This window comes from Prionailurus viverrinus, chromosome B3 (genome assembly GCF_022837055.1).
Source record: "Prionailurus viverrinus isolate Anna chromosome B3, UM_Priviv_1.0, whole genome shotgun sequence".
Lineage (NCBI taxonomy): Eukaryota > Metazoa > Chordata > Mammalia > Carnivora > Felidae > Prionailurus > Prionailurus viverrinus.
The window spans coordinates 4,242,021-4,269,458 of record NC_062566.1 but is presented as its reverse complement, the minus strand read 5'-3'; the positions used below and the strand labels follow the sequence as shown (position 1 = coordinate 4,269,458).

The following is a 27,438-nucleotide window of genomic DNA, read 5'->3' as shown; positions in this document are numbered from 1 at the left end:
CCCTCTTCCCAGATCTGCTTATCACCCTCTCTGGCTCTGGCACCCACAGCTCAGTGATATGTGGAAGCTGGGGAGATTTATTTTCTCAGAAGACATCAACCTGAAACAAGAATAAAGGATTCCACCTAAAGAAAAATAAAATTCTTTTCTTGTTTTATTGGAGAGAAAAAATACTTAGGAAATACTTTTTTTTTAATGTTTTTTAAAGTTTATTTATTTTTGAGACAGAGAGAGAGCACGAGTGGGGGAGGGGCAGAGAGAGAGAAAGACACAGAATCCAAAGCAGGCTCCAGGTTTGGAGCTGTCAACACAGAGCCCGACGCGGGGCTCAAACTCACCAACTGTGAGATCATGACCTGAGCCAAAGCTGGATGGTTAACCGACTGAGCCACCCAGGCACCCCAAGAAATACTTTTTCTGCTAACAGGGAATTTACAGTGTGAATGTATTATTGACAATTTAGAGAAAGAGGGAGAGGACAGGAAGGTGAACATACAGAACGGTTTTAAGTCCTTTAGTCCTTAAAACCCTCAGCTCATAGATCCTTGGTCTGTCCCCAAACCTGCCTTCTGGCTCCTGATCAAGTCCGTGCTCCTTGTCCGGCAATAACCTTGTTTCCAGAAAATCAATCCTGACGCTGCTGATTCTTCTCCGCTTCTGTGACCCACCAACAAAGCAGCATGGCTTATGAGCTCTAACCTGCCATTGGAATGTTAGTCTTCATCTTCTCCTATCATGAGTAAGCAGACCATTAACTCACTTGTCCCTTTATTTTTTCTTTGACATGTGTGTTTGTTTATGGCCCCATCCATGTACCGCGAGTGTCCTGGGCTGCATTCCTGCTGTCAACAGCTTCCTGTTCAGTGAACTTGAAGGCTTTATTGCATACCAGAAAAGCATCATCTAGTCTAACTTCTCAACCAACAACATTGCTGGTATTCATTCATTTGGCTTCTGCTGAAACATTTTCAGAGAATGGAAATTTTTAAAGCTGTGACACAGCATATTAAGACAGCGATAACCATAGTTATTTCTTGCCAGTAATAGATATTCAACAAGTGTTGAGTTTAACATAGAGCTGGAGTCTATGTCCACATTATCCTTCCTTTTGCCTTTGTGTGCTCTTTGAAATGATAGCAAGTACATTTATTCATGTCCCAACTGGGAGAATTTGGAAATTTGTGGGACTCCTATCCAGATACCGTTAAGCCTTCTTTTTTTCTGGGATAAGCATCTCCAATGTCTTCAGCTGTTAATTGTTTACAAACATTCCCCTTTTTCCGGGCTTTCTGGTTCCTCTTTATTAAGGTGCCCTGGCTTGTTCTAAAATGCCACACTCAGAAATAAAAAACACGATATTAGATAAAAATTGACCAGTATGAGGTACATTGGATGGATTGTTGTCTTAATTTATGAGCACTTTACTTCTCCAGAAGCAATTTATGATTAGATTAATTTTTGGCATCTGCAGCCTCTGATTTATTTTGAGCAAACTGCCAGCCCAAACTTCTGGTTCTCTCATTCAAAATCTACTTCTTAGCTAAATGTGTCTACCTTTCACTTTGGCCACTGTTTGAATCCAATTGTAGGACATTACATTCATTCCAATTTAAGTATTTCTATTTTTGCTAATTCTGCTCTTTTGTCACTTACAATTTCCACTCTTGTTTATTCTCCTATCAATTCTCCTCGATTCTGCATCAATATTAAATTTGAAAAACACCTTAAGTTACCTACTCAGTGTCCTTAACTTAGTATGCAAAGGCTACATTTCTAGAAACTAAGGAACGAATGTGAGGAAATACCTCCTTAAAATATAAGGACTTCTGTCTCTTTGAAACAGAAAATGTGTAGGTATCATCTGTTAATTTTTAAGCACACAGATCACAGTTGTGCAGCTTGATAAATCATCACAAAATGCACCCACCATGTAACCACCAGCTAAATCAAGAAAAAGAACATGTCCAGCAACCCAGAGACGTCAGATAATAATATCTAGCCCCCCAAAACAAACACTACCCTCATTTACACCGCAATATTAGTTTTGCCTGTTTCTGAACGTCATAGAAAGGAAATCCTTACATGCACTGTTTTGTGTCTAGCCTGCTTTTTTATTCTCAGTGTTGGATAGTATTCTATTGAATGGTTGTACCATAATTAATTAATCCATTGTACAGTTTACAGTTTTAAGCTAGTAAAAATAGTGCTGCTATTTACATTCTTGATTATCTTCTGATGCTCAGTGTATCCATTTCTGTTGGGGGGGAGGTTAGAATATGCACATGTTCAACTTTAGAAGACTCTCCCAAGTTGTTTTCCAAAGGAATGGTATCTTTTTAGAGTCCGCAAACTGGGTTTGAGCATTCCACTTCTTCCATATCATGGTCACCACTTAACGTTGTCTGTCTTCATGATATTAGCAGTCCTGAAAACCCCTTAGAAGCAGTGGCATCTCATTGTGATATGTAAATTATATTTTCTTGATATTAATGCAGCTGAGGGCACTTTCATTTGCTTAATAGCCATTTGGACATTTTGTCTTGTGAAATGTCAATTGAAGATTTTTACCCAGTTTTTAATTTTTTTACATTTATTCATTTTTGAGAGAGAGACAGAGCATGAGCAGGGGAAGGGCAGAGTGAGAGGGAGACACAGAATCTGAAGCAGGCTCTAGGCTTTGTCAGCAGAGCCCAATCAGGGCTCAAACCTGCGACCTGTGAGATAATGACCTAAGTCCAATGAGCCTAAGTCCAATGCTTTTAACCAACTGAACCATCCAAGTGCCTGAGTTTTTCCCATTAAAAAAAATTGAGTTGCCTCTTTTTCTTGTTGATGTACAGAAATGCATGTGTGTGCCAGATATATTTTTTGCAAATAGGTTATTTCACTTTTTGGTTTGCCTTTTCACGTTTTTCATAGCATATTTATTTATTTTATTTAAAAAAATTTTTAATGTTTATTCATTTTCTTGAGAGAGAGGGGTGGGGGGAGGGGCAGAGATGGGGAGACACAGAATCCAAGCAGGCTGCAGGCTCTGAGCTCTCAGCACAGAGTCCAGTGCAGAGCTTGAACTCCCGAACTGCGAGATCATGACCTGAGCCCAGATGCTCAGCTGACTGAGCCACCCAGGCACCCCTTTCATATGAACAGAAGTTCTTAATGGACTATATCTAATTTTAAATATTTGAATTTAGGTGTATTCCTTGTTTGAGTCCTCAAAAAAACTGTATTTCAACTCCAAGGTTGTACATGGTAGCCTATGTGGTTACCCCAGGTAGCTGTATTATTTCATCTCTCATATTAAGATTTGCCACATGTGTATCATTTATTTTTTAACATATTATGAGGTAGGGATACACGTTTATTTTTATTTTCTACATTGTTTACACTGGACCATAAGTCTTCCAAGGCCATCATTCCCCCACTGTGCTAGAGTATCAACTTCATCATAAGTCAAGCGACCATATATGGGAGTCCCTTTCTGGAATATCTGTTTTTCTCCACTGATTGACTTGTGTATTCTTTTATCAATAATACTGTGTACGAAATACTATAACTTCAAAATAAGTTTTTATATCTTTACATAATTTGTCCAGTTTTTTCATTTGTTGAGACTGCCTCAATCATTCTTGGCTCTTTGCACTTCTATTTTGGTTTGGGATTAGCTTGTAGGTTTCCACAAAATAAAAAAAAAACCAACACAAACCAAAACAAACTAAACCAAACCAAACCAAAACAAAACACCTTCTGTGGGTTTTGACTGAGAGTGAATTGGACCTGTATACATACATTCGCTGAGATGGAAAATTTTCATTTTTCTCAACAATGTGTCTTACACATCTTTAAAGCTATTTTTATTAATTTGGTGCTTTGATGCTATTTTAAGTACTATTTTTAAAGACTTTCTTTTTAAATAATCTCTACACCCAATGTGGAGCTCTAAGTTACAACCCCGAGATCAAGAGTCGCATGTTCCACCGACTGAGCCAGCCAGGTGCCCCTTAATGATATTTTTTCAAGCAGGCTTCATGCCCAGTGCAGAACCCAATGTGGGGCTTGAACTCGTGACCCTGAGATCAAGACCTGAGCTGAGATCAAGAGTCAGAGGCTTAAATGAATAAGCCATTCAGGCACCCCAATACTATTTTTAAATTTAGATTTTTATACTGATAGTGTATGTAAGTGGACTTGACTCTTAGATATTGACATTCTAACCTGTGATTTTGTATGCACATACGGATTTTTGATAGTCTACATTTTACAGTCTTTATGTAGGAAAATAAAGACACCGCTATTTACTCCTTTTAAATATTACACCTTTTATTTTTTTCTCTTAGGTTTATTTTTCTCTCTTCTCCATTGTATCAAGTACAACTGATGGTCAATGCCAGGTCCATTTCTGATTTCAGGGAGGAAACATTTCATTAATTTCATTAAATTATACTACAGCATACAGGAACCTCATAGTGTCTGTTCATTATTATTTCAGAATTGTTACAAACAAGTGACTGCTGTGCCCATCCTACTCACCCTCTTTCAAACATGAGTGTTTGTTGGGAGTAATGTTTCCTCACTCTACCATTGTATGTAGGTGGGTGGAAGGCAGATGATTGACCTTTTTAGTTCCTGGATCAGGAGGAGGCACATATGGGGTCTGGAAACCATCATGGGAGTTCGTACTGAGGTCTGATACTGTGATAGGATGGGTGTTAAAGAAGTCTTCCTTGGGGAGAAGATGAGTATATTTTATACGTGGGAATAAATATTCAAATTAAGAATACAACTTATTGTAGCAGTCAGCTTTTGTGGGATAACAAGTGCTCCAAAACTTAGTGTCTTAAACAAAAACTATGTATTATTTCTAATGATACTGCATGAGAATCATCCAGGTAAACTGGGTGGTTCTTTGGGTCTGAGACAGCATGGCCAGGGCTGGAAGTTCTCAAATGGATTTATTTACAGGTCTAGTGGTGGGCTTTACCAATACAGCTCTTGCCAAAATCACCCAATGATCCTCATGTGACTGGTTCTGCTATGTGAACAGTATTCTACCTGAGAAAGTTGACTTAAAAGATTTAAAAGGCCAGTATAACTGACCTAGATTTCCCCCCGCTTTGCCATTGTAGGTCTTCTGTGATTTTCATGGCCACTCTCAAAAGAAGAATGTATTCCTTTATGGTTGTAGCATCAAGGAGACCTTGTGGCAAGCAGAGTCCGCTATGGGCACATCTACTGTCTTGGAAGATGTCAGCTACAGGGTAAGTCACTGGGGAGAATGACACAAAACATTTTGTGTCCACATTCTTGCCTTTGAGACACACGCTCCACCCATTTTTCCCCCTAAATAAGCATTTTGATTATTTTAACTCTAGGGTTATAATACAAGCAGGTTGGAGGCATGTGTAACCCCTCTACACTTTTGATGCATAATGGCTATACTACCTGGTGGCTCTGCTTTGTTTTCTATGTGATATGATACAGTGCAAAGGGCATGAGAATCAGAGACAGGAAACCTCATTTTAATGCCTGGCTTTACAGTTATTAACTGTGTGCCGAGGAGTCATTAACATCACCTCTCTGAACCACCATTTGTCACCTGGGAAGTGGGGACAGTGAAAATACTGCCTCTGTTTCATGTTTATGAGAGCAGCAAAATGATGCTGAATACAAAAGGATCTTAAATTAGTATGAAGGAATGCAAAAATGCAAGACATTAGACCATCCATATGCCCTGTGTGAACACGCTCTGAAAAGCAGAGCAGTGATCCACTACTCCTGTATAGTGGATATATTTTATCTATAAGTAGCTAATTCTTTTTTTATCTGGGTTCCAGTGGATAGAGCTCAACTCTTCCTCCACTGAACTAAAGAGGAAGTTAAGGAGGGGTAAAGAACAAAGGACTTCTTCCTGTCAGCATAAAGGGAATCAGGATAGAAGGAGATGAGGCAACATTGTCCAAACACAAAATAAAAACTGGCCTTTGTTTCAAATGTAAATGGAAAAAGAAGAAAAATTATTGAATTGGAAGAACTACAGTTCTCCTGTGTCTTTCTCCTTTACTTTCACATGGGACACTTCATCTCTGACACTTCTGGTCACCAGATATGTGGCGATTTCACCCCACCAGACACTTCTGAGATACCAACTGGGTGTTTTACAATTTAACCCTACCCAGAGACAGTGTCACATCCCCCAGGTTAAGGACTCATCCCACAAGACTGCTTCCTACTTCCGATGTCGATCACAAGGAGTCATTCCTGGGTCACGCACAACTTCTGTCTGACTTAGCTATGAGTTTGAGGGATCCATGATCTTCCCCCCTGCATTGGATTCAGTTATTTTCTAGAGTGGCTCACAGAACTCAGGGAAGCACTTAAACTTATATTTACCAGTTTGGTAAAGGGTCTGATAAAGGACATTGATGTTAGCCAGATAAATAAGAGATACATAGGGTGAGGACTGGGAGGGTCCCACGTACAAGGTCTTCTGTTCCTGTGGAGTTACGGGGAGGGTATCATCCTCTTGGTATGTGGATGTGTTCACCAACTTGGAAGCTTTCTGAACCCCATACTGTTGGGATTTTATGGAGACTTCTTAATGTAGTTGTGATCAATTATTAACTCATTTCCAGCCCCTCTCCCCACTCTAAAGGAGTGGGGATAGCCTGATCCAGGACCTCACCCAGAATCACGTCATTAGAACAAAAGATGCTTCTAATGCTCTTATCACTTAAGAATTTACAGGGGTTTTAGGAACTCCATGTCAAGGACTGGGGATGAAGAACAAAAACAAATTTTCTACAATAAATCACAACATCACAATTATCATGGTACCTACAAATTCTTTATTATTCTGGATATATGAATTTACTATAAAAAATAGCTTTATTCCCTGGGTTAATGAGTACCAAAAGAGATCAAAATCCACCAAACTACTATTTCACTTCAAAATAACTCCCCTTCTCCCTTAGTTTCTCTTCACTCTCTCCCTCCATGTCCTCTAGAAACATGAGTACTACTGATCAGTAGATAGTTCCCCAAAATGATTAGAGCAGAACCAACGAGTTATCTTTAGTTTCCTTTTACTCTAAGTCCCAACCACAATAATGGGGATTTTGATACAGAATTAGAATTTGGAAGGAAGGAAGGAAGGAAGGAAGGAAGGAAGGAAGGAAGGAGAGGAGAGGAGAAAGGGCGGGAGACAGGGAGAAAGGGAGGGAGGAAGGAAGGAAAGAAATTAATTCTGGTACTGAGAAGTTCCACAACCAAAGTGAAAATTTCACTGGATGGGATCATTCAGCAGATATGTGATGGCAGGAGAATCAATTACTAAACTTGAAGATCAATCCAAAATTACTAAATTTAAATTATGGAGAAAAAAGATTGAAGAAAATTCAGTAGCCTTAGAGATCTGCAGGATAGTATAAACAGCATAATACTGAATAGAATAATTAACCAGGAAAATATAATGAATGAAAGTGAATGTATATACCCCAACATATAAGCAAAAATTAACAGAATTGAGAGAAGAAATTTAAAAATCCAAAGATAATAGTTGGATATTTTAGTACTCTTTTCTCAGTAAGAAATAGAGCAATCAAACAGAAAATTAGTAATTTTCTGATCTGATTGATACATATGTAACAATTCTCAAAACAGAAAAATATACATTGTTTTTGAGTACACATCAAAATTATCCTAGGTAGACCATATGCTAGCCTATGAAACAAGTCTCAATATATTTTTAAAGCACTGAAACCATCTAGGTATGTTCACTTACCATGGCAGAATTAAATTATAAATCAACTTTTGTAAGATTCTAGGGTCTCTCGGGATATGAAGAAATTAAACAATATACTCCAAAATAACTCATGGGCCAAAGAAGAAATCAGAAGGGAAATAAGGATATGTCCTAAACTGAATAAAAACAGAAACACAGCATATCAAAATTTCTGGTGTGCAACTAAACTAGTGCTTAGAGAAAAAGTTGGAGGCACCTGGGTGGCTCAGTCGGATAAGCATCTGACTTCGGCTCAGGTCATGATCTCACAGTCCGTGAGTTCAAGCCCCGCATCCGGCTCTGTGCTGACAGCTCAGAGCCTGGAGCCTGCTTCAGATTCTGTGTCTCCCTGTCTCTGCCTCTCCCCTGCTCACACTCTGTCTCTCTCTGTCTCAGAAATAAATAATAAAAACATTTAAAAAAATAAAAAAATTAAAAGTTGCAGGGTTTTTTTTTTTTTTTATGCTTATTTATTTTTGAGAGAGACAGAGTGTGAGCAGGGGAGGGGCAGAGAGAGAGAGGGAGACAGAATCTGAAGCAGGCTTCAGGCTCCGAGCTATCAGCACAGAGCAGGGCTCGAACTCAAAAACCATGAAATCATGACCTGAGCCAAAGTAGGATGCTTAACTGACTGAGCCACTCAGGCACCCCAAAAAGTTGTAGCTTTAAATGCTTATATTAGAAATGTGGAGCGATCTAAAATTGGTAATTTAGGGGCACCTGGGTGGCGCAGTCGGTTAAGCGTCCGACTTCAGCCAGGTCACGATCTCGCGGTCCGTGAGTTCGAGCCCCGCGTCGGGCTCTGGGCTGGTGGCTCAGAGCCTGGAGCCTGTTTCCGATTCTGTGTCTCCCTCTCTCTCTGCCCCTCCCCCGTTCATGCTCTGTCTCTCTCTGTCCCAAAAATAAATAAACGTTGAAAAAAAAATTAAAAAAAAATAAAATTGGTAATTTAATCTTTCACCTCTGGAACGAAGAAAAATAAGAGCAAATCAAACTCAAGGCAAGAATAAGAAAAAAAAAGAAAGAAAAAACCGAAATGGAAGTGAATGAAATAGAAAACATACAATGGGTAGAGGATGCATGAATACATGTTTGGTTTCTTGAATAGTCAACAAAATGATAATCCTTTAGTTAGATTCATGAAAGAAGACACAAGTTACCAAAATCAGGAATGAAAGGGGGCATCGCAACATACTTTCCAAAATGTAAAAGAGTATTATTAACAATCACATGCCAATAAATGGATAAATTTTTAGGACAAAAATTACCAAAAGTAACTAAAGAAGACATGTAAAATCTGATAGGGCCTATTTTAAGTAAATAAATTATATTACTGATTAAAAATCTCCGCACAAATAAAATATGGCCTCAATAGGTTTGTTGGTGACTTCTGTTAAACTCCTAAGATATAAATAGTAATAATTATTAACAAATTAGTTTTCAAAAATAGCGGAAAAAGACTTCTCAACTCGTTTTATGAGAGCTCTACTATTTTGACTCCAAAGCCAGAAAAGATGTCACAAGGAAAGTCAACATCTGTCAGCAAACACCTATCCAAAATCCTTCACAAAATATTAAGTCAAATCCAGAAGCATATAAAAATCATCATTCACTGTGATAATGTGGGGGTTTAGCTCATGAATGCAAGGTTAGTTCCCCTTAAAAAATCAAATACTGTTCTATTCCCTGTAAATAAACAATGCAAAACTACATCATTATCTCAGTGATGTGGAGAAAAACATTTGAAAAAATTAAACATCCATTCAAAACAGAATCTCACAATGGACAAGGAATAGAGAGGGGATTCTTCAACTTGAAACTGAGCATAAAAAAAAGAAAAAGTCCTGTAGTTACCATCATGCCTAATGCTGAAAGATTAAATGCTTTTTCTGGAAGATCAGGAATAAGGCAAGAATATTTGCTCTCACCATTTCTGTTCAGCATTTTACTATGTATTCTAACTAGTACAATAAGACAAAAATAGTAAAGAGAAGTATGTGTGTGTGTGTATATATATATATATATATGTGTGTATATATATGTATATATACACACACACACACATATACACACACACACACACACACATATATATATATACACACACACATATTTTTTTTAATATATATATTTTAATTTTAGTTTTTAAATTTACAGCCAAATTAGTGTATAGTGCAACAATGATTTCAGGAATATATTCCTTAATACCCCTTGCCCATTTAGCCCATCCCCCCTCCCATAACCCCTCCCATAGCCCTCAGTTTGTTCTCCATATTTATGAGTCTCTTATGCTTTGTCCCACTCCCTGTTTTTATATTATTTTTGCTTCCTTTCCCTTACGTTCATCTGTTTTGTCTCTTTAAGTCCTCATATGAGTGAAGTCATATGATTTTTGTCTTTCTCTGACTAATGTCACTTAGCATAATACCCTCCAGTTCCATCCACGTAGTTGCAAATGGCAAGATTTCATTCTTTTTGATTGCCAAGTCATACTCCATTGTATATATATATACCACATCTTCTTTATCCATTCATCCATCAATGGACATTTGGGCTCTTTCCACACTTTGGCTATTGTTGATAGTGCTACTATAAACATTGGGGTGCATGTATCCCTTCCAAACAGCACTCCTGTATCCCTTGGATAAATACCTAGTAGTGCAATTGGTGGGTCGTAGGGTAGTTCTCTTTTTAGTTTTTTGAGGAACCTCCATACTGTTTTCCAGAGTGGCTGCACCAGCTTGCATTCCTACCAACAATGCAAAAGGGATCCTCTTTCTCCACATCCTCGCCAACATCTGTTGTTGCCTGAGTTGTTAATGTTAGCCATTCTGACAGGTGTCAGGGGATATCTCATTGTGGTTTTGATTTGTATTTCCCTGATGATGAGTGATGTTGAGCATTTTTTCACGTGTCAGTTGACCATCCGGATGTCTTCTTTGGAGAAATATCTATTCATGTCCTTTGCCCATTTCTTCACTGGATTATTTGATTTTTGGGTGTTGAGTTTGATAAGTTCTTTATAGATTTGGAATACTAACCCTTTATCTGATATGTCATTTGCAAATATCTTCTCCCATTCTGTTGGTTGCCTTTTAGTTCTGCCGTAAAGAGAAGTATATTGGGAAAAAAGAGGAACTGCTTTTGCTCAAAAGTATAGTATCATAGGTAGAATATTCTAAGAATTTTACAAAATAAAGTACTGGAGTTAATATGCAAGTTTAGCAAGGTAACAAAATGCATGATCAATGATAAAATTCATGCTATTTCTATATACTAGCAATGAGTAATCCAGAGATGAAATTAAGGAAAAAATCCATTTGCAATAGTTTCTAAAAGATTAAGTCAATTAGAAGTAAATTAAACAGGGGCGCCTAGGTAGCTCAGTCAGTTAGGCGTCTGACTCTTGATTTTGGTTCACATCATGATCTCACTGTTCATGAGTTTGAGCCCTGTGTCGGACTCTGTGCTTACAGTGTAGGGCCTGCTTGGGATTCTCTCTCTCCCTCTCTCACTACCCCTACCCTACTTTCTCCGCCGTCTCTCAAAAATAAATAAATAAACTTTAAAAGTTTAAAAACAGAAAGAAATTAAATAAAAAGTGCATTATGTGTACACTGAAAACCACAAAACATTGTTTAGAGGAATTAGAGGTGACCTGAACAAATGAAGAAGTGTACCACGCTCATGGATTGGAAAACTCAATGATCATCAGATGGCCACTCTCCCCAAATTTTTCTATAGAGTCAGTACATTTCCTATCAAAATCTTAGGAGGCTTTTTTGTTGATATTGAGAAGATAATCTTATGACTTATGTGGAAATACAGAAGAGTCTGAATAGCCAAAGAAACTTTAAAAGAGAAGAAAAAAGTTACAGGATTTACTCTACATGATTTGAAGACTTTAAATTTCAAAACTAAAAAGCTACAGTCATCATGAACGTCTGGTGTTGGCATCAGGATAGACCTATAGGTCAGTAGAACAGAATAGAGGGAAAATAAATACACACAGAAATACTCACACATTTAAAGCAATTGATTTCCTGAAAAGATGTCAAAGCACTTCAGTACAGCAGGGAGGAAGGACAGACTGTCTATCAGACAGTGCTGAAGCAATTGGGTAGCCACAAGGCAAAATATGAATTTAGATATTTACTTAACACCATACACAAAATGTAACTTAAAATAGATCATACACCTGAATGTAAGGACAAAACAATAAAACTTACAGAATGCAACCTACTAGAAAATCTTTGTATTTTGTCTGCTTTGATTAGTCAAAGCTATCTTCCATAGAACCCCACACAACACAAACTATAAAACAAAAAGTTGATAAATTGAGCTTTGTCAAACTTAAAGAATTTTACTCTTTAAAAATCCCCTTATAAGTAAGTGGAAGACCAACCATACACTGGGAAAAATAGTTGCCAATCATGTAACTGATAATAGGCATATATCCAGAATGTGCAATTTTTTACAAGTCAATAATAAGAAAATAAACACACACATAAAAAAACCCAAAAATTGTTCTTGACTATGTCAACAAAAACAATGTATGCATGGTTAATATTAACAATATTATCATTCATCAGGTAATTGTAAATTAAAATGATAATGGGATAACGCCACACAATCACTAGAATGGTTATAATAAAAAAGACAAAATATCAAGTGTTGGGAAAAGGTGTTCAGAAACTGGAACCCTCATATATTATTGGTGGAAGTGCAAAATGGTGTGCCCAATTTGGAAAACACTTTGACAGTTTCTTCAAAGTGAAGCACACTTTTAATGCACAGCCTAGCAACGCCATTCCTCTGTATCCACCCAAGAGAAGTGAAAACACTTGTCCACAAAAATGGACATACTTCTCATAGTATGTGGACTATGAACTTCTCATAGAAGTACCATTACACAATATCCCCAAACTGGTAACAATGCAAACATGTCCGCCAACTTGTGAATGGATACACAGGACATGGAATCTTCAGACACAGTATGTTCATACAATGGAAACTTATCCACCAATGAAAAGGGACAAACTACCGATGCATGCAACAACATACACTTAAAAAAGAAGTCAGAAACTAACACAAGATGTATGGTTTAATTTGTATGAAATTTCTGAAAAAGGCAAAAATTATAGTGTTAAAAAGCAGATCAGAGGTTGCCTAGGGCAGGACTGACTGGAAGTGAGCATGAAAGACATGTTTGTACAGTGATGAAAGTGTTCCCAAGCTGGACTGTGGTGAGGACTGCAAAATATATGCATTTCCTAGGGGTGCCTGGGTGGCTCAGTTGATTAAGCATCTGACTTTGGCTCAGGTCATGATCTCGCAGTTGGTGAGTTTGAGCCCCGCATGGGGTTCTGTGCTGACACCTTGGAGCCTGGAGCCTGCCTCCAATTCTGTGTGTGTGTCTCTCTCTCTCTGCCCTTCCCCAGTTCATGCTCTGTCTCTCTCTCTCTCTCTCTCTCTCTCAAAAATAAATAAGCAATTAAAACTATATACATTTCCTAAAAATCATCAAACTGTTCACTTACTTCAATAAAGCTGATATCAATAACGTGTGTTATTAAAAGTAAAAATTCTTTGGGGCGCCTGGGTGGCTCAGTTGCTTGAGTGTCTGACTTCAGCTCAGGTCACGATTTCATAGTCCATGAGTTTGAGCCCCTCATCGGGCTCTGTGCTGTCTGTGTGGAACCTGCTTGGGATTCTCTCTGTCCTTCTGTCTCTGCCCCTCCCCTCCTTATGTTCTCTCTCTCTTTCTCTTTCCCTCTCTCAAAATAAATAAACTTAAAATAAAAAAGAAGTATGAAGAAATAGAATGACATGAATTCTGTGACAATTAAAACTTGAGCCTTAACCAATGGAATGGGAAAAGATATTCGCAAATGACATATTGGACAAAGGGCTAGTATCCAAAATCTATAAAGAGCTCACCAAACTCCACACCCGAAAAACAAATAACCCAGTGAAGAAATGGGCAGAAAACATGAATAGACACTTCTCTAAAGAAGACATCCGGATGGCCAACAGGCACATGAAAAGATGTTCAGCGTCGCTCCTTATCAGGGAAATACAAATCAAAACCACACTCAGGTATCACCTCACGCCAGTCAGAGTGGCCAAAATGAACAAATCAGGAGACTATAGATGCTGGCGAGGATGTGGAGAAACGGGAACCCTCTTGCACTGTTGGTTGGAATGCAAACTGGTGCAGCCACTCTGGAAAGCAGTGTGGAGGTTCCTCAGAAAATTAAAAATAGACCTACCCTATGACCCAGCAATAGCACTGCTAGGAATTTATCCAAGGGATACAGGAGTACTGATGCATAGGGCCACTTGTACCCCAATGTTCATAGCAGCACTCTCAACAATAGCCAAATTATGGAAAGAGCCTAAATGTCCATCAACTGATGAATGGATAAAGAAATTGTGGTTTATATACACAATGGAATATTACGTGGCAATGAGAAAAAATGAAATATGGCCTTTTGTAGCAACGTGGATGGAACTGGAGAATGTGATGCTAAGTGAAATAAGCCATACAGAGAAAGACAGATACCATATGGTTTCACTCTTATGTGGATCCTGAGAAACTTAACAGGAACCCATGGGGGAGGGGAAGGAAAAAAAAAAAAGAGGTTAGAGTGGGAGAGAGCCAAAGCATAAGAGACTGTTAAAAACTGAGAACAAACTGAGGGTTGATGGGGGGTGGGAGGGAGGAGAGGGTGGGTGATGGGTATGGAGGAGGGCACCTTTTGGGATGAGCACTGGGTGTTGTATGGAAACCAATTTGTCAATAAATTTCATAAAACAAACAAACAAATAAACAAACAAAAAAACCCCAAATATCATTTTAATAAAATTAAATAGAGGCTTAGTGAGGGAGAGAGGAGGAGTTTTTCATGTAGTATAGAGAGACTATTTTAAATATATATATATATACACATACACACATGGGGCACCTGGGTGGCTCAGTCAGGTGAGTGTCCAACTTCGGCTCAGGTTATGATCTCATGGTCTGTGAGTTCGAGCCCTACATTGGGCTCTCTGCTATCATCGCAGAGTTTGCTTCAGATCCTCTGTCCCCCTATCTTCCCCTCCCCCCTTACTCTCTTTCTCTCTCTCAAAAATAAACATTTTAAAAATGCATAAAAAAAAAAAAACCTTGAGTCTTAAAGAATTTTAACTGCCTATTGTGGATCACAGTGAACTGAAGAGAGGTGGATGGAATCAGTTCTTTGGCAGTCCTGCCTGGGAAGTGTCTCTTGTTAGTGACATTTCCTGGCCTTGGTCTTCCTCATAAATTTCCAGTTTTGAGGAGTGGCAAAGATAACAACTGTGGATACTACTTCTACAGTAATGAGCATGTGCCAGGCACTGTTCAAAGCACCTTGTATACGTTCATTCATTTAATCTTCCCAACTACTGCATCTTCTAGAATGGTGCACGGCAATAGGATATGCTTAACCAATGTTTGTGAAATTAATAGGTACTTTTAATAGCATCCCATTTCATATATGAGGAAGGGAGGTTGCAGAAATGCGGTAAAATGTCTAAAGGTCATATAGTTAGCAAGAGCTGGGATTAGGACCCAGGTGACTCAGCACCAGACCACACCTCAGATTCTGACCTTAGTGATCTTCTAAAGCATGTGTTCTATGAGACAGAAACAAAAACCTGAGTTAAACTACTCTGCAGAATGAAGAGGGAATAAGTCCTTGTTGGACACTTGGTAGGCAGGGATTATCTAAGTTAAGAGAAGGGAAATATACAAGGTAAAGAGAGGTTTTAAAAGCTGGTTTTGGGGGCGCCTGGGTGGCGCAGTTGGTTAGGCATCCGACTTCAACCAGGTCACGATCTTGCGGTCTGTGAGTTCGAGCCCCGCGTCAGGCTCTGGGCTGATGGCTCAGAGCCTGGAGCCTGTTTCCAATTCTGTGTCTCCCTCTCTCTCTGCCCCTCCCCCATTCATGCTCTGTCTCTCTCTGTCCCAAAAATAAATAAAAAACATTGAAAAAAAAATTAAAAAAAAAAAAGCTGGTTTTGTTTTTTTTTTTCCAATCATGGAAGTTTGAATATTGGAGCAGAGTGACGCTTCTTTTCCTCTAAACCTCTGAAGAGCATAGTAACAACACTGCATGGTTACTGAGGCTTCTCTTGACTTTACCACTTCACTCAAGGTTGAAGCTATTCTTACCCCTCCCCCTTCTGTGATGACAAAAATGAGGGTTAGCAGACTTAAATGACTTTCTCCATGTCAAATCGTGTAGTGTGAATCCAGAATTCATACTTTTGACTCCTTGTCCCAGCTATGCCCTTGCCACATGCTTAAGTCAGAGAAAAGAGAAGATGTCTGAGTTCTGTAGAGGTGATCGTGGGGAACCGGCACCCCACAGAGGGCTTCTCCCTGGAAATGAGCTGGGAGCTAGGAGATGTCTAGTGGGTTCATAGTCAGCATATCTTTGAAAGTTCTATCTTCTGTGAATTTGGGAAACCAGGCAGGACTTGGAAGAGTCAGCAGAAAACAGATGAATTGAAATGCAGCTCAAGCTTTTACAATGTTCCCCAAAACCAGAATTAATGATTCAGGACCACCTCTTCCCCCATCAGCTGAGGTGCTCCAGACCCAGCTGCTCCAAGACAAATGGGATTCAGTGTCTACGGGGATGCAGAATACTCATTCTCGGGGCTGTTTCTTGTCTAGTCTTTAAGTCCCTGCTAGGTTTCTGTTGAGACCATGCTAAATGCCAGCTCCTGGACCATGCTGTGTATGTATATTATGTCATTCGTTCCTTGTATTTCTTTACGTGCCTATGGAATTATAATACCTACTGAAGAAGTTCTGTCCTACAGTGGTTACACTAAGCTCATGTGATCTGAATTAGGATATCTGAGTTGACATTCTGGATTTGTCCTTACTAGCTGTGTGACCATTGAAAAGTTACTCATCTAGCCTCTATGTTATGAGATAATAACAGAATTTATGTCAAAGACTCATGATTAATTGAACTAATGCATGTAAAATACATAGCAAGTGTTGAGTGAAAAGGCAGCTATTATAATTTTCTTTTTTAAATATGAAATTTTTTGTCAAATTGGTTTCCATACAACACCCAGTGCTCATCCCAACAGGTGCCTTCCTCAATACCCATCACCCCCCTCCTCTCCCTCCCACCCCCCCATCAACCCTCAGATTGTTCTCAGTTTTTAAGAGTCTCTAGTGTTATGTATGCTAAGTGAAATAAGTCATACAGAGACAGATACCATATGTTTTCACTCTTAGGTGGATCCTGAGAAACTTAACAGAAGACCATGGGGAAGGGGAAGGGAAAAAAAAGGGGAAAAAAAGGAAAAAAAAAGGGGGGGAAAAGGAAAAAAATAAAGAAAAAAAGAGAGGGAGGGAGCCAAACCAAAACAAACTATTATAATTTTCAACTTTTGGAAACTGAGATTAAGTTTAAGGGCACAGAGCAAGTGGGAGAGAAAAAGTTGAAAGTCCCAAGTCTTTTTCCATTGGAGCTGGGAGATCCCTGAGAGCATCACAATAAGGGTCCACTGGCTCCATTCACATGCAGTGTTTATCTATATCTTAATTCATTTACAAAACAAGACAAGACAATCTCCAAATACTAACGCTATAATTATCTTCATTTCTCTGACATAGATCTATTTGTGTGAGATCAAAAGGGAAATGGGTTCAGGACTTTATTACCAATGCTGTAGTAGTTTTGGAGTCCATTATTTAATGGCTAAACTCTTGCTGTGGATATGTAACAGACATGCTCCAACTGCACCTTGTAAACCCCTTATTCTCCAGGCTCCAACAAGGGGATCATAGCTTATAAAGCTTTCTGAGATACACGCCATTAAATGGAACATGTGGTCATTTGGGTATGGGCTATATGAGCTAATAAAACCAGGTTCACTTAAGTAAGAAAAAAGAGATCATTTAAATAATGTCCAATTAACCTTTTTATAGCAAGGTAAAATATTGATAAATTGAGACCATTTTCAAGTATTTTCAATCATTTTAGTTGCTATGTATATGTCATAAATATTTTATGTAATACATAAAACAAAATACATTTTTACATAGCATATAAATAATATATATAGTGTATGTATGTATAAATATAGTGTGTGTGTGTGTGTATATATATATATATATATATATATATATATATATATAGTGTGTGTGTGTGTGTGTGTGTGTGCGAGATATATTTAAGCAGTCCCCTAAGGGTCTGGACTAGCAGATTCTATTTATTTCAGCAAATAATTATGGAGTGCCCCCTATGAGCCACCCAGCTTGGTGTGCAGAGATTTTCCTGTGAACAAGACGCAGACCTGCCCTTATGGAACTTCTGAGCTGCAGAGGAGATAGAAAATAAACAGCTAATTACATGAAAATTAATTTTACTGTGATTGCGATGACACTTTGAAGGAGAAAAATGGGGTGAAGGAATCACTGGGAGAGAGGGACAAAAGTGGGTAGATGAAATCAATTAGGGGACAATTATAGAAACTCAAGTGAGGACATAACAGCTCATTTCCCTTGTCCAAATGATGCTGTAGGTCTGCAGGCTATGTTGGGAACTTAACGATCATACTAAATTATATGAATAATTATGTTAACATATACATATATCATAGGTAATTTATAATATAATTAATACTTGTATTAATCTTTATATTAATGTGATTAAGTTATGTTAAGCATGGGGACAGTAAGAACCCAGGTTATTAAGAGATTTGCTCAGTGTTCTAGAAATTAACAAAATTGCATTTCTTTAAAAGTACTCTTAATTTGTATTCTCATTCTGAGGAAAGAACACTTCCTTCTCCTTGCAATTTGTCCAAAGCCTGAAGTTTCACTGTTTGTTATCTAATATGCATAATTTTGTACTATGTGCTAGTATTCTGTCAGCAGTGAAGTAAAGAACCCTTCTTGTTAATGGCACAAAAGTTTGGGACTGTCTAGGCTCAGGATTTCTGCTAACCCAAGGACCTGGTGTGCTATGAATTCTTGAGTCATCGTCCTCGAAGTGGGGAGGTCTGGTGACTAGAAGTCCCCTTTCTGTCAATCAGAGAGTGGCAAGGATCTGCATACAGATGCTCTCTAACCATAGATTAAGTTGTCTCACCTAAAGCTTTTCCACCCTAGAAAACAGTGGTATATAAGAACTCAGAGAGGATGGATTTTTAGTTTTATAAATGGTCCAGCCTCAGATTTATGAGATTTACAAGATGGGACTAGCAAGTTCATTTTGGCAGTGGTACTATTTTAGGGAACTTTATATGTGACCCTCAGCGATCATCAATGATTTGAATATCTGGGATAAGTCAGAAGTCCTTAGTTTGACTCTTGGAGCTAGAAAACCATGAGCCTGGGTGGAGTCACTCTCTAACTTTCAGTCCGTATGAAATCTGTGTCTTTCCATGGAGCTCAACACAGTGATGTGTGAGGCTGAATGTATACATGTACAACATCAGTCCACAGTGATGGAGAGACACGGAACTGGGAGATCATGGTCTTTCGAGTAGGCCGGATTGACATTTGGATCCCATTCCAACCACTTTGTAGTTGGACTTATGCTATTTCTTTCTTACTTTTCTAAGTCTCAGATTCCTCGTTTGAGAGCACAAAACAACAAACCCTTGGTATCCATTCCTTAGGGTTGATAGAAGATTGCAGGAGCATATATTAAGTGTTTGATATATTGATATGCTTAATAAATGTTGGGACATTATTTTTTATGATGCATATCCCTAATTCATCATGATTTTATTTTTTTGTTGTAGACTCTTCCCAAAATCCTTGATAAGCTAGCTCCAGCATTCACGATGAGCAGCTGCAGTTTCCTCGTGGAGAAATCCCGAGCCTCCACAGCCCGGGTGGTGGTGTGGAGAGAGATGGGGGTGTCCAGAAGTTACACAATGGAGAGCAGCTACTGTGGCTGCAACCAGGGGCCCTATCAGGTATGTGAGGCTCCGGCATATGCATACTTTCTGTCCAGCAGCTATGTACTGTAATGGGGGCACTATTAAAGACCTCTCCATTCTTCTTTCTCTCCTGAACGTGGACGAAGTCTCCAGGTAGTCTGGCCTCGCTACCTGATCTTGCAGAACTAATCAATGATTGCATTCACTGGCAGCACAATCTGTGTTTATCCTGGAAGCAATTTGTACGTGCCCGTTGGTTTGGTTTCTCAATCATGTGCCCTGGCCAGCAAGTGGCAGGGAGCCTCCCTCAGACATGCACCCCCAGCTTTTATGGAACCTCGGCCTGGCGCTGTTATATGCATGGGGATCTCTTGTTACCTTTTGCACAACTCGACTGGTTCCCCTTGCATCATAAAGAGTGTAGGTTGGTGCATAGATATTGCCCTTTACATCCGTGTATTGTGTGGCTCTATCTTATGTGATTATCTAAATCAGCAGCTCTCTGTTGCCCTGCTATCACCAGAGCACACAGAAGTGTGTTCATGACATGTATCTCCCCAACATGAGTGGATCTGGGACTCATGCTCCAGTGTCAAGGGAAAGGCTCGTATAAATCACATTTTTTTTCTACAGCTCTGTTAACTGCATGAGCAGCTGGATAGCTACTAAGGCAGCCTGCTTTAGCTGCTCTTCCCTGTCCCCACTAGAGGAGCATAAGTAAGGGACATTGCGACAATGCCATGGTAGTAGATTCTTTTAAATTTGTTAGGCAAGCTGACAGTCTTCTATTCAATCCCAAGGATACCTGGACCTTACCAACATTAAAGCTCATTACATTGGCTTTGATGTCCTGGAACAGCCAGGAAGCACTTGGCGCCTACATGGTCCTGTGCTTGTGGAAATCTGGTAGCTCTCAGGGAAGACAGGGAGTGACAGGTGATGAATATTACCTAACTTCCCACCTGGCCAAAGACTTTTTTCTTTTTCCTTTTTTTTTTTTTTTTAACACAGGGCTACTGAAACCACCCGTTCTAACCTATTAATTCTGTTAAATAGCCAATCAGTCCAAACAGTTTGCTCAAAATGTTCAGTTATTGAGTTAATAAATTATTAGATTGAATTAATCCAGTTTACCCAAATTAATGTCGATGTAGAAAAAGAAGAGTGAGATCATTGGAGGGGCATGGGATTAGGCATCACAAGACCTCACTTTCCCACTTATCAGCAGTGTTGCAAGCTACATACCTCTATGAACCTGTGTATGTTTCATATATCAAATGTTAATATTCATAAGGATTCCATTCCTCCCTACTGCACAAGAGTTTTTATAAAGGCCAAAAGAGAATGTAGACATGAGTGCATTTGAAGGTTGTATCATCAGGAATATGTTCAGTCCCTTGGCATTCAAAACCTATATGATTGGGAAAAATAAGCCTGGAGTATTATTGACTCTAAGGACTTATAGACTTGTATCCCTCTAGTTGTGTGCCCTTTGATGGATAGGGGCCAGACACTTATTTAAAGGAGGACTCCATGCATCCTTCACAGATCTATTGGAGTGGTGACTTTCATTGACTTTGTTTCTCCAAGTAGCAATTCAGGCTAACAGCTTCCAGTCAGATAAGTATCAGTGCCATTCATGATAAATCAACTAGAAACTCAAACCTCTGGAGTTGTTGTTTGAGAACTAGATGACTCAGACATTCAGGCCCCTACCAACCCTCCATCTTCCATGTAACAAACACATGGGCTGTTACAAATGACACGGAATGACAGAGTTGCCCAATGGGGTGGCTTTCACATACCAGCTCAGCATTTCCTCTGTGAAATTGTCCACGTGGCCTTTGCATGAGATCTTTGTAAGAAAGGATGGAGAAGGAATTGGCTAGAGGAAGCCCTAATGGTGCCAGACCTGGTTTTGCTTTAACAATCCCATCCTCTATATGAAACACCTCTCCGAATGGATTGGTTTTCTCCTTCCCTTTGTTTTTCTGTCCTTACAAATGCTGTTGAATAACTGAGCAAAATTGCAGACAGTGAGTAAGAGTATGATGAATAATTTTACAAAGGGGTAGGGAGAACACCCCAAGGGAAGGAAGCCAGCCCAGAATTGGGAGTTTTGGTGATTTTTGTTTGAGGTATATAATGCAGTCTATGAGCTATAAAGCAGTATAGAAATTTCCATCCTGAACATATTGCAAATGATTTTTGTACATTGAGAAGCTCAGTCCCAGTTGAGTCCTGAGGTTATTATTTTAAGGTCATCTTTCCATTTTTTGTTTAGCATTACCATTTATCCAAAAGATGGAGGGTACTTAAATACACCCATGAGGGGCATTCCTTCCTTCCTTCATAAGAATATCAATATTTTTGCAGTTTCTCTGGTTAATGCAGCTTTAAAGTAGTTCCAATCATTTCTCCCCCAGCACACTAAGTACCTGATTTGTTAGTATGGAAATGAAATATCATTTCTTACAATGACATTTATGTTGGAACGGCATTAAAGAACATAAGCTATTACCTTCAAATAATTATTACTAATATGGTATTTTCTCTTCTATTTTCCAATCTATAGTTGGTTAATTTAAAAAAAAAAGAATTCTCTTGCTTTTGTGTCTTTGGAATATAGTCTCTACTGCTAGGTTATACATTTAGACCTATAATCTCTGAGTCTCACCCACTGAGTGATTTACTTTAACTATTAGGGACTGGTCCAAAACTATCGAGGCTATGGAGGGGAAAAGTCAAAATGGAATCAGGCATACTCTCAGGGCTCATGTTTTAGAGGTGTCCAGTCTGTGTGGATAGCTGTGTATTTCACACCTAGCATTTGCAGCCTGGGGTCACATACATGGTGTGTTTGCACATTCAAAGACATGTGCCTGGGCCCCATCGGCTGCTTGTAACTTAGGACAGTGTGAGCACTGCCACCCAAGCAGGCTGTCCACATGCCCTTCGGCAATGCTGCTGACTTGTGGGCAAAACGGGTCTTCGTCAGAGGAAGGACAGAGTGAGCACCTGAGGTCTGAAGAGTAACTCAACTGATATTTAAATCCCCTCACTTCGCACTGCATCCTATGGACCCTCCAGCAATCCATTTGCTATGCCACCAACAGAAAGATTTTCCAGTAACCCAAACCTATTCAAGTCACAGTGTTGCCCATAATTCTTCATTGTGTCCAGAGCAAGTCCAGCTCCTTATCATGCCAGGTAAGGCCTTGTACAACCTAATTCATTTGTGTAATGCTCAATCCCTTGTTTAGCATAGAGTACGTGTTGAATATGTGTGATGATTGGCAAATGAATGGAAAAATAAGTGAACAAATGGATGGCGATTTCCATGTAGAGTCAGATGATTATCCTCTCTGTCCATAGATCACTAGAAAAAGAGAAGGAATTGCCATGGTCACGTGTGATTAGAAGCCACTTTCAAATGAAGATTTAAATTTTTTAATTTTTTAAAGTTTATTCATTAATTGAGAGAGAGAGACAGTGAGATGAACAGAGAGAATTCCAAGCAGGCCCCGTGCTGTCAACACAAAGCCCAATGCAGGCCTTGATCCCAAGAACTGTGAGACCATGACCTGAGCCAAAATCAAGAGTTGGATGCTTAACCAATGGAGCCACCCAGGCGCCCCAGAAATGGAGATTTTTAGAGTAATTGAAATGGATAGTAATGGAAAATGTGTGGGTGAGAGAGGGAAATGTGTAAGAATGCAATGTTGAGTCCTCTCGAATCTGTCACTATACACATGATTTGAGAGCACCTAATGGATTCTTTCTCAGAGTAAGGAGATTCTAATCCAGGTGCACTCTCACATGGCCACATTCTAATAAAAAATGATGATTCAATGGAAGGACTTCCACCAGTATACAGGGGGGATGCTGCAATGCACCTGCCAGATCCCCTTTCGGACCAAGGTACTCATTTTCCTGGCTGCTCACAGCTGTGTTCATCACCAGAAATTGTCTGCAGCTGATAGAAGTAGCCTTGATCAAAGCTTTGGCTTCTTAGTGTGAGCAGCTTGCATCCAATAGCTGTTCTGAGTGTGGGTACAGAGGCCTGGCCTCATAGCCCCAGTTGGGAAAGCTCCAAAGGGCCATTTCAGCTCCAGAACTCTCTGTAGGATTGGCTGGGGCCTCTGTCACAATTGCACTGTGATTCAGCTTCCCACTCTGACCACTTCTGCTTTTTTCACCACTCACAGGTGTTGTGCTGGTGAGTGCTCCCCAAAAGTCCTTCTGCAAAACAACTTACTACTGTATTTCAAAAAAAAAACCCAAACAAACAAAAACCCTGAGATCAGGAAACAAAAACATTGCAACTAAGTGCTTGGCTATTGAAGATGGCTTGAGAGGGTTGAACTTCATATGAAAAATTAAGTCATCTCACTTGGCTTGCAGGGCTCCCAGTGTCCTCCAGTTCACACTCTGCATCATTAGCTGTTTTAGGACGTAACCCCACACAGATTGGGAGACCTCAGCTCAGTGCAGGGACTCTTGCACTGCTGCTCTACCTCCATTGTGGTCCAGAAGGGATGCTGGGTGTATTAGTTTCCTGTGGCTGCCATCCCAAATCTCCATAAATTTGGTGGCTTAAAACCATAAATTTATTCTTGCACAGCATTGGAGACTAGAAGCCTGAAATCAAGGTGCCGACAATACTATGTTCTCTCTAAAGCTTCAGAGGAGACTCTGTCCCATACCTTTCTCGTAGCTTCCGTTTTTTGCTGGCTCGTAGACATATCACTCCAATATCTACCTTTATCTTTGTATGGCCTTCTCTGCTTGTATGCCTCTGTCTCTGTGTTATCTTTCCCTCACTTAAATTACTTATTGTTATTTTTATTTCTTATTGAAGTTTAGTTGACACACAATGTTATATTAGTATCAGGTGTACAATATAGTGATTCAACAACTTATACATTATTGGTTTCTTCTTTTAAGGACACCAGTCATATTGGATGTAGGGTCCAGCATACTCTAGTATGACCTCATCTTAACACCTGCAACAACCCTAGTTCCAAATCTGGTCACATTCTGAGGTTCTGAGAAGGAAATGAATTTGGGGGGGATGCCATTCAACCTGGTACACTGGGTCAGGCAAGGAGGTACAGAATATACAGATCCAAGAACCAGAAAGAAGTTTTTATTTCTTTCTTCTTATTTCTATGCTGTGAAGCTTCAAACAAATTCTAGTCAGTCTTGTTTTCACTGTACCTCCTGAACAAGAAAATAAGAAGTTTCAGATTTTCTTGGAACATCTTGGAATCCAAATTTGAAGGACATTCCATGTATGATGAATGCTGATTAGCGCCGCTTGAGGATTATAATATATAGTACCGTAAAGCAGTGATAATGGTAATAAACACATTTATGGTACTTACTCTTTGTCAAGCCTTTTTCATATATTAAATTATTCCATCTTTGCTACCATGTGACAAAATACTGCAAAGTTGGTTTTATTATCATTACCATCATCGTCCTTATTTTCCAAATGGAGACACTTAGAGAGTCTAAGTAACTTGGTCAATGTCACACACATAGCTAGTATGTTTTAGAATCAGGGTTTGAACGCAGACAGGTCTGGCACTGGAATCTTTGCTTTTACCCTCATGCCTTTTGCTTCATAGGATGTCATCGGTCAAGGTATCCCTGGGCTTTGGAAACAGGAGAACTAGCCTCTGCTTTTGGCCATCACCAAATAGATCTGCAGCAACAAGTTTCTCATGTATAATAGGAAAATGTAATTAGAACTGAAAATTGGACATGGTCTCTGCCAAAATCATGCTTGAAAAGGGTTGCCTTCGCTGGGTATCTAAGGAGCTTCTGGATCATCTAGATCAGGGCGCTCTCGCTTAATTCTGAAACCCCCAAAAACCTTCTATGGCACCTTCTGAGTAGATCCAATTTTCTAGGGAGAAAGTATTTTGCGTTTAGCACCAATTAGCTAATGTCAGGAGATCTGTTCTACCCTTCACATCCCCCCATCTTATCCTGAGCTGTTTTGTTTTTTTATCTTTCCAGAGTAAACAAAGAGGAATTGGAGGAATACAATACCTAGGTATTGGTAGCTGTCTATCAGGCAGGGAAAATGGGAAGAGCACAGCTCATCTTTAGTAAAACATCAGCTTAAGTTTGTATTAGTCAACCTCCTATGTTGCTTTCCATACTCACTTCACTTCCTGAAGTCTCCTCTCCTTTTCGCATTTTTCCCATAGGGAATGATTGCTCTCAACAACTCATTGAGTCTTTATTTGAGGACATCTCTTTTCCCCCCAAGTGTCCTAAGCCACAGAATCACCTCTCTACCAGGGTCTACACATATATTCTCTCTCTGCCACGCATGTGTGTGTATCACACGTATGTACACAGTTGTACGGATGTCCATACCAGCAGTTTTGAATGACAGCTTCATGTGGGAGGTGTAGTTTATTGTGTAGTGTGGGCACTTGTACCAGAGTTCCAAGGAGAGCTCTGCATTTAGCAGCCATGACCTCGAGACACTGACCTGTTTTCTATGACTTTTGGTTGTAACGGTGATGTTCCTCACAGTTCCTAGTTATAGAAATGTTGTAAAGACTGAGTGAGCTACTGCCTGTAAAATGTGTATCACTATTTTCATACTAAACACTCAATACCTTTTATTGTTTGTATTCTTATTGATTGTATATAAGAATTTTTAATGGTGGTTTTCTTTTTCATCTTAAGTACTGATACTTAGACTCCAACCCTCAGCCATAATTGTCTTATTCATACTTTCTTAAGTACAACCATTGAGGTTAGACATCAGGTCTCTGTGATTTTTATTAACTTTAATAGGCAGCCAGGGTTGCCACAAATATAGGTACTGATTAATTACAATTCTAGAAAAGATGTACACATGGTCAAAGCCTAGAAAGAAACCTCAAAATAGCCATAGATTTTGGCTTTTATAAAGACCAATATCCATATAGCAATATTTATAGATTTAGTTACATCAAAGAAACTTCTGTGTGTATTACCTTGACATTTCCTCTGCCTTTTATTCTATCAAACTTCCTACACAATCTAGCCCATATTATAGCCAATTTGCATGGGAGGTCCTAGAAAAGAGAAGGGGAATTTGTGAGCCTGAGTCTAGGGGAAGGGAAAGAAAGAGCAAGGAGTAGAGGTCGGGACAGGAAACATACTTGAATTTAAAAGTCTATCCCAATTATGAGCACAACTCAAGAATATATTTTGGATCACTATTCTCTTGGAACCCATTTCCTTATCGTATGGGCAGCCTCAAATTAGAATATGACTCTTTTTAAGCTCTGAATTGGGCGGGGGGGGGGAGAATCCTGTTAATTTCACTAATGTAATCTGAGGAATAGGATTTCTCAAACTTTAATGAGCATAGGAATTACCTAGGGATCTTATATGATGCAGATGTTTGCACCACGTATCCATGTGACCTGGGGTATGGCCCAGAAATCTGCATTTTATTAAGTGCCCCTGAAGATTCAAATTCTGGTGACCCAGAGGCCAGTGACTGAGAAATGGGGCAGGTTACTAGTTTTTGCAGTTTCTGTTTTTGTTTGCTTGCTTCTGGTCTCCTTTGGGCTATAGGTGATCTTCCATGGCTTTTGTCATAAAGTCTCAAATTCTCTGCCTTCCCTACCCTTGTGTGTGTGTGTGTGTGTGTGTGTGTGTGTGTGTGTGTGTGTGTGTGTGTTTCATTTGTGCTT

At 39.3% G+C, this 27,438-nt stretch overlaps 1 protein-coding gene across 1 annotated transcript in view; it reads left to right on the top strand.

The window, feature by feature from the left end:
- Positions 1–27,438, top strand: part of AGBL1 (AGBL carboxypeptidase 1) — a 789,011-nt gene that overhangs the window by 359,804 nt on the left and 401,769 nt on the right. The window contains exons 20-21 of the mRNA XM_047861651.1: positions 5,127–5,258; positions 19,586–19,762. Coding sequence (XP_047717607.1) covers positions 5,127–5,258; positions 19,586–19,762 — 309 coding nt within the window. The remainder of the gene's footprint in view (positions 1–5,126; positions 5,259–19,585; positions 19,763–27,438) is intronic.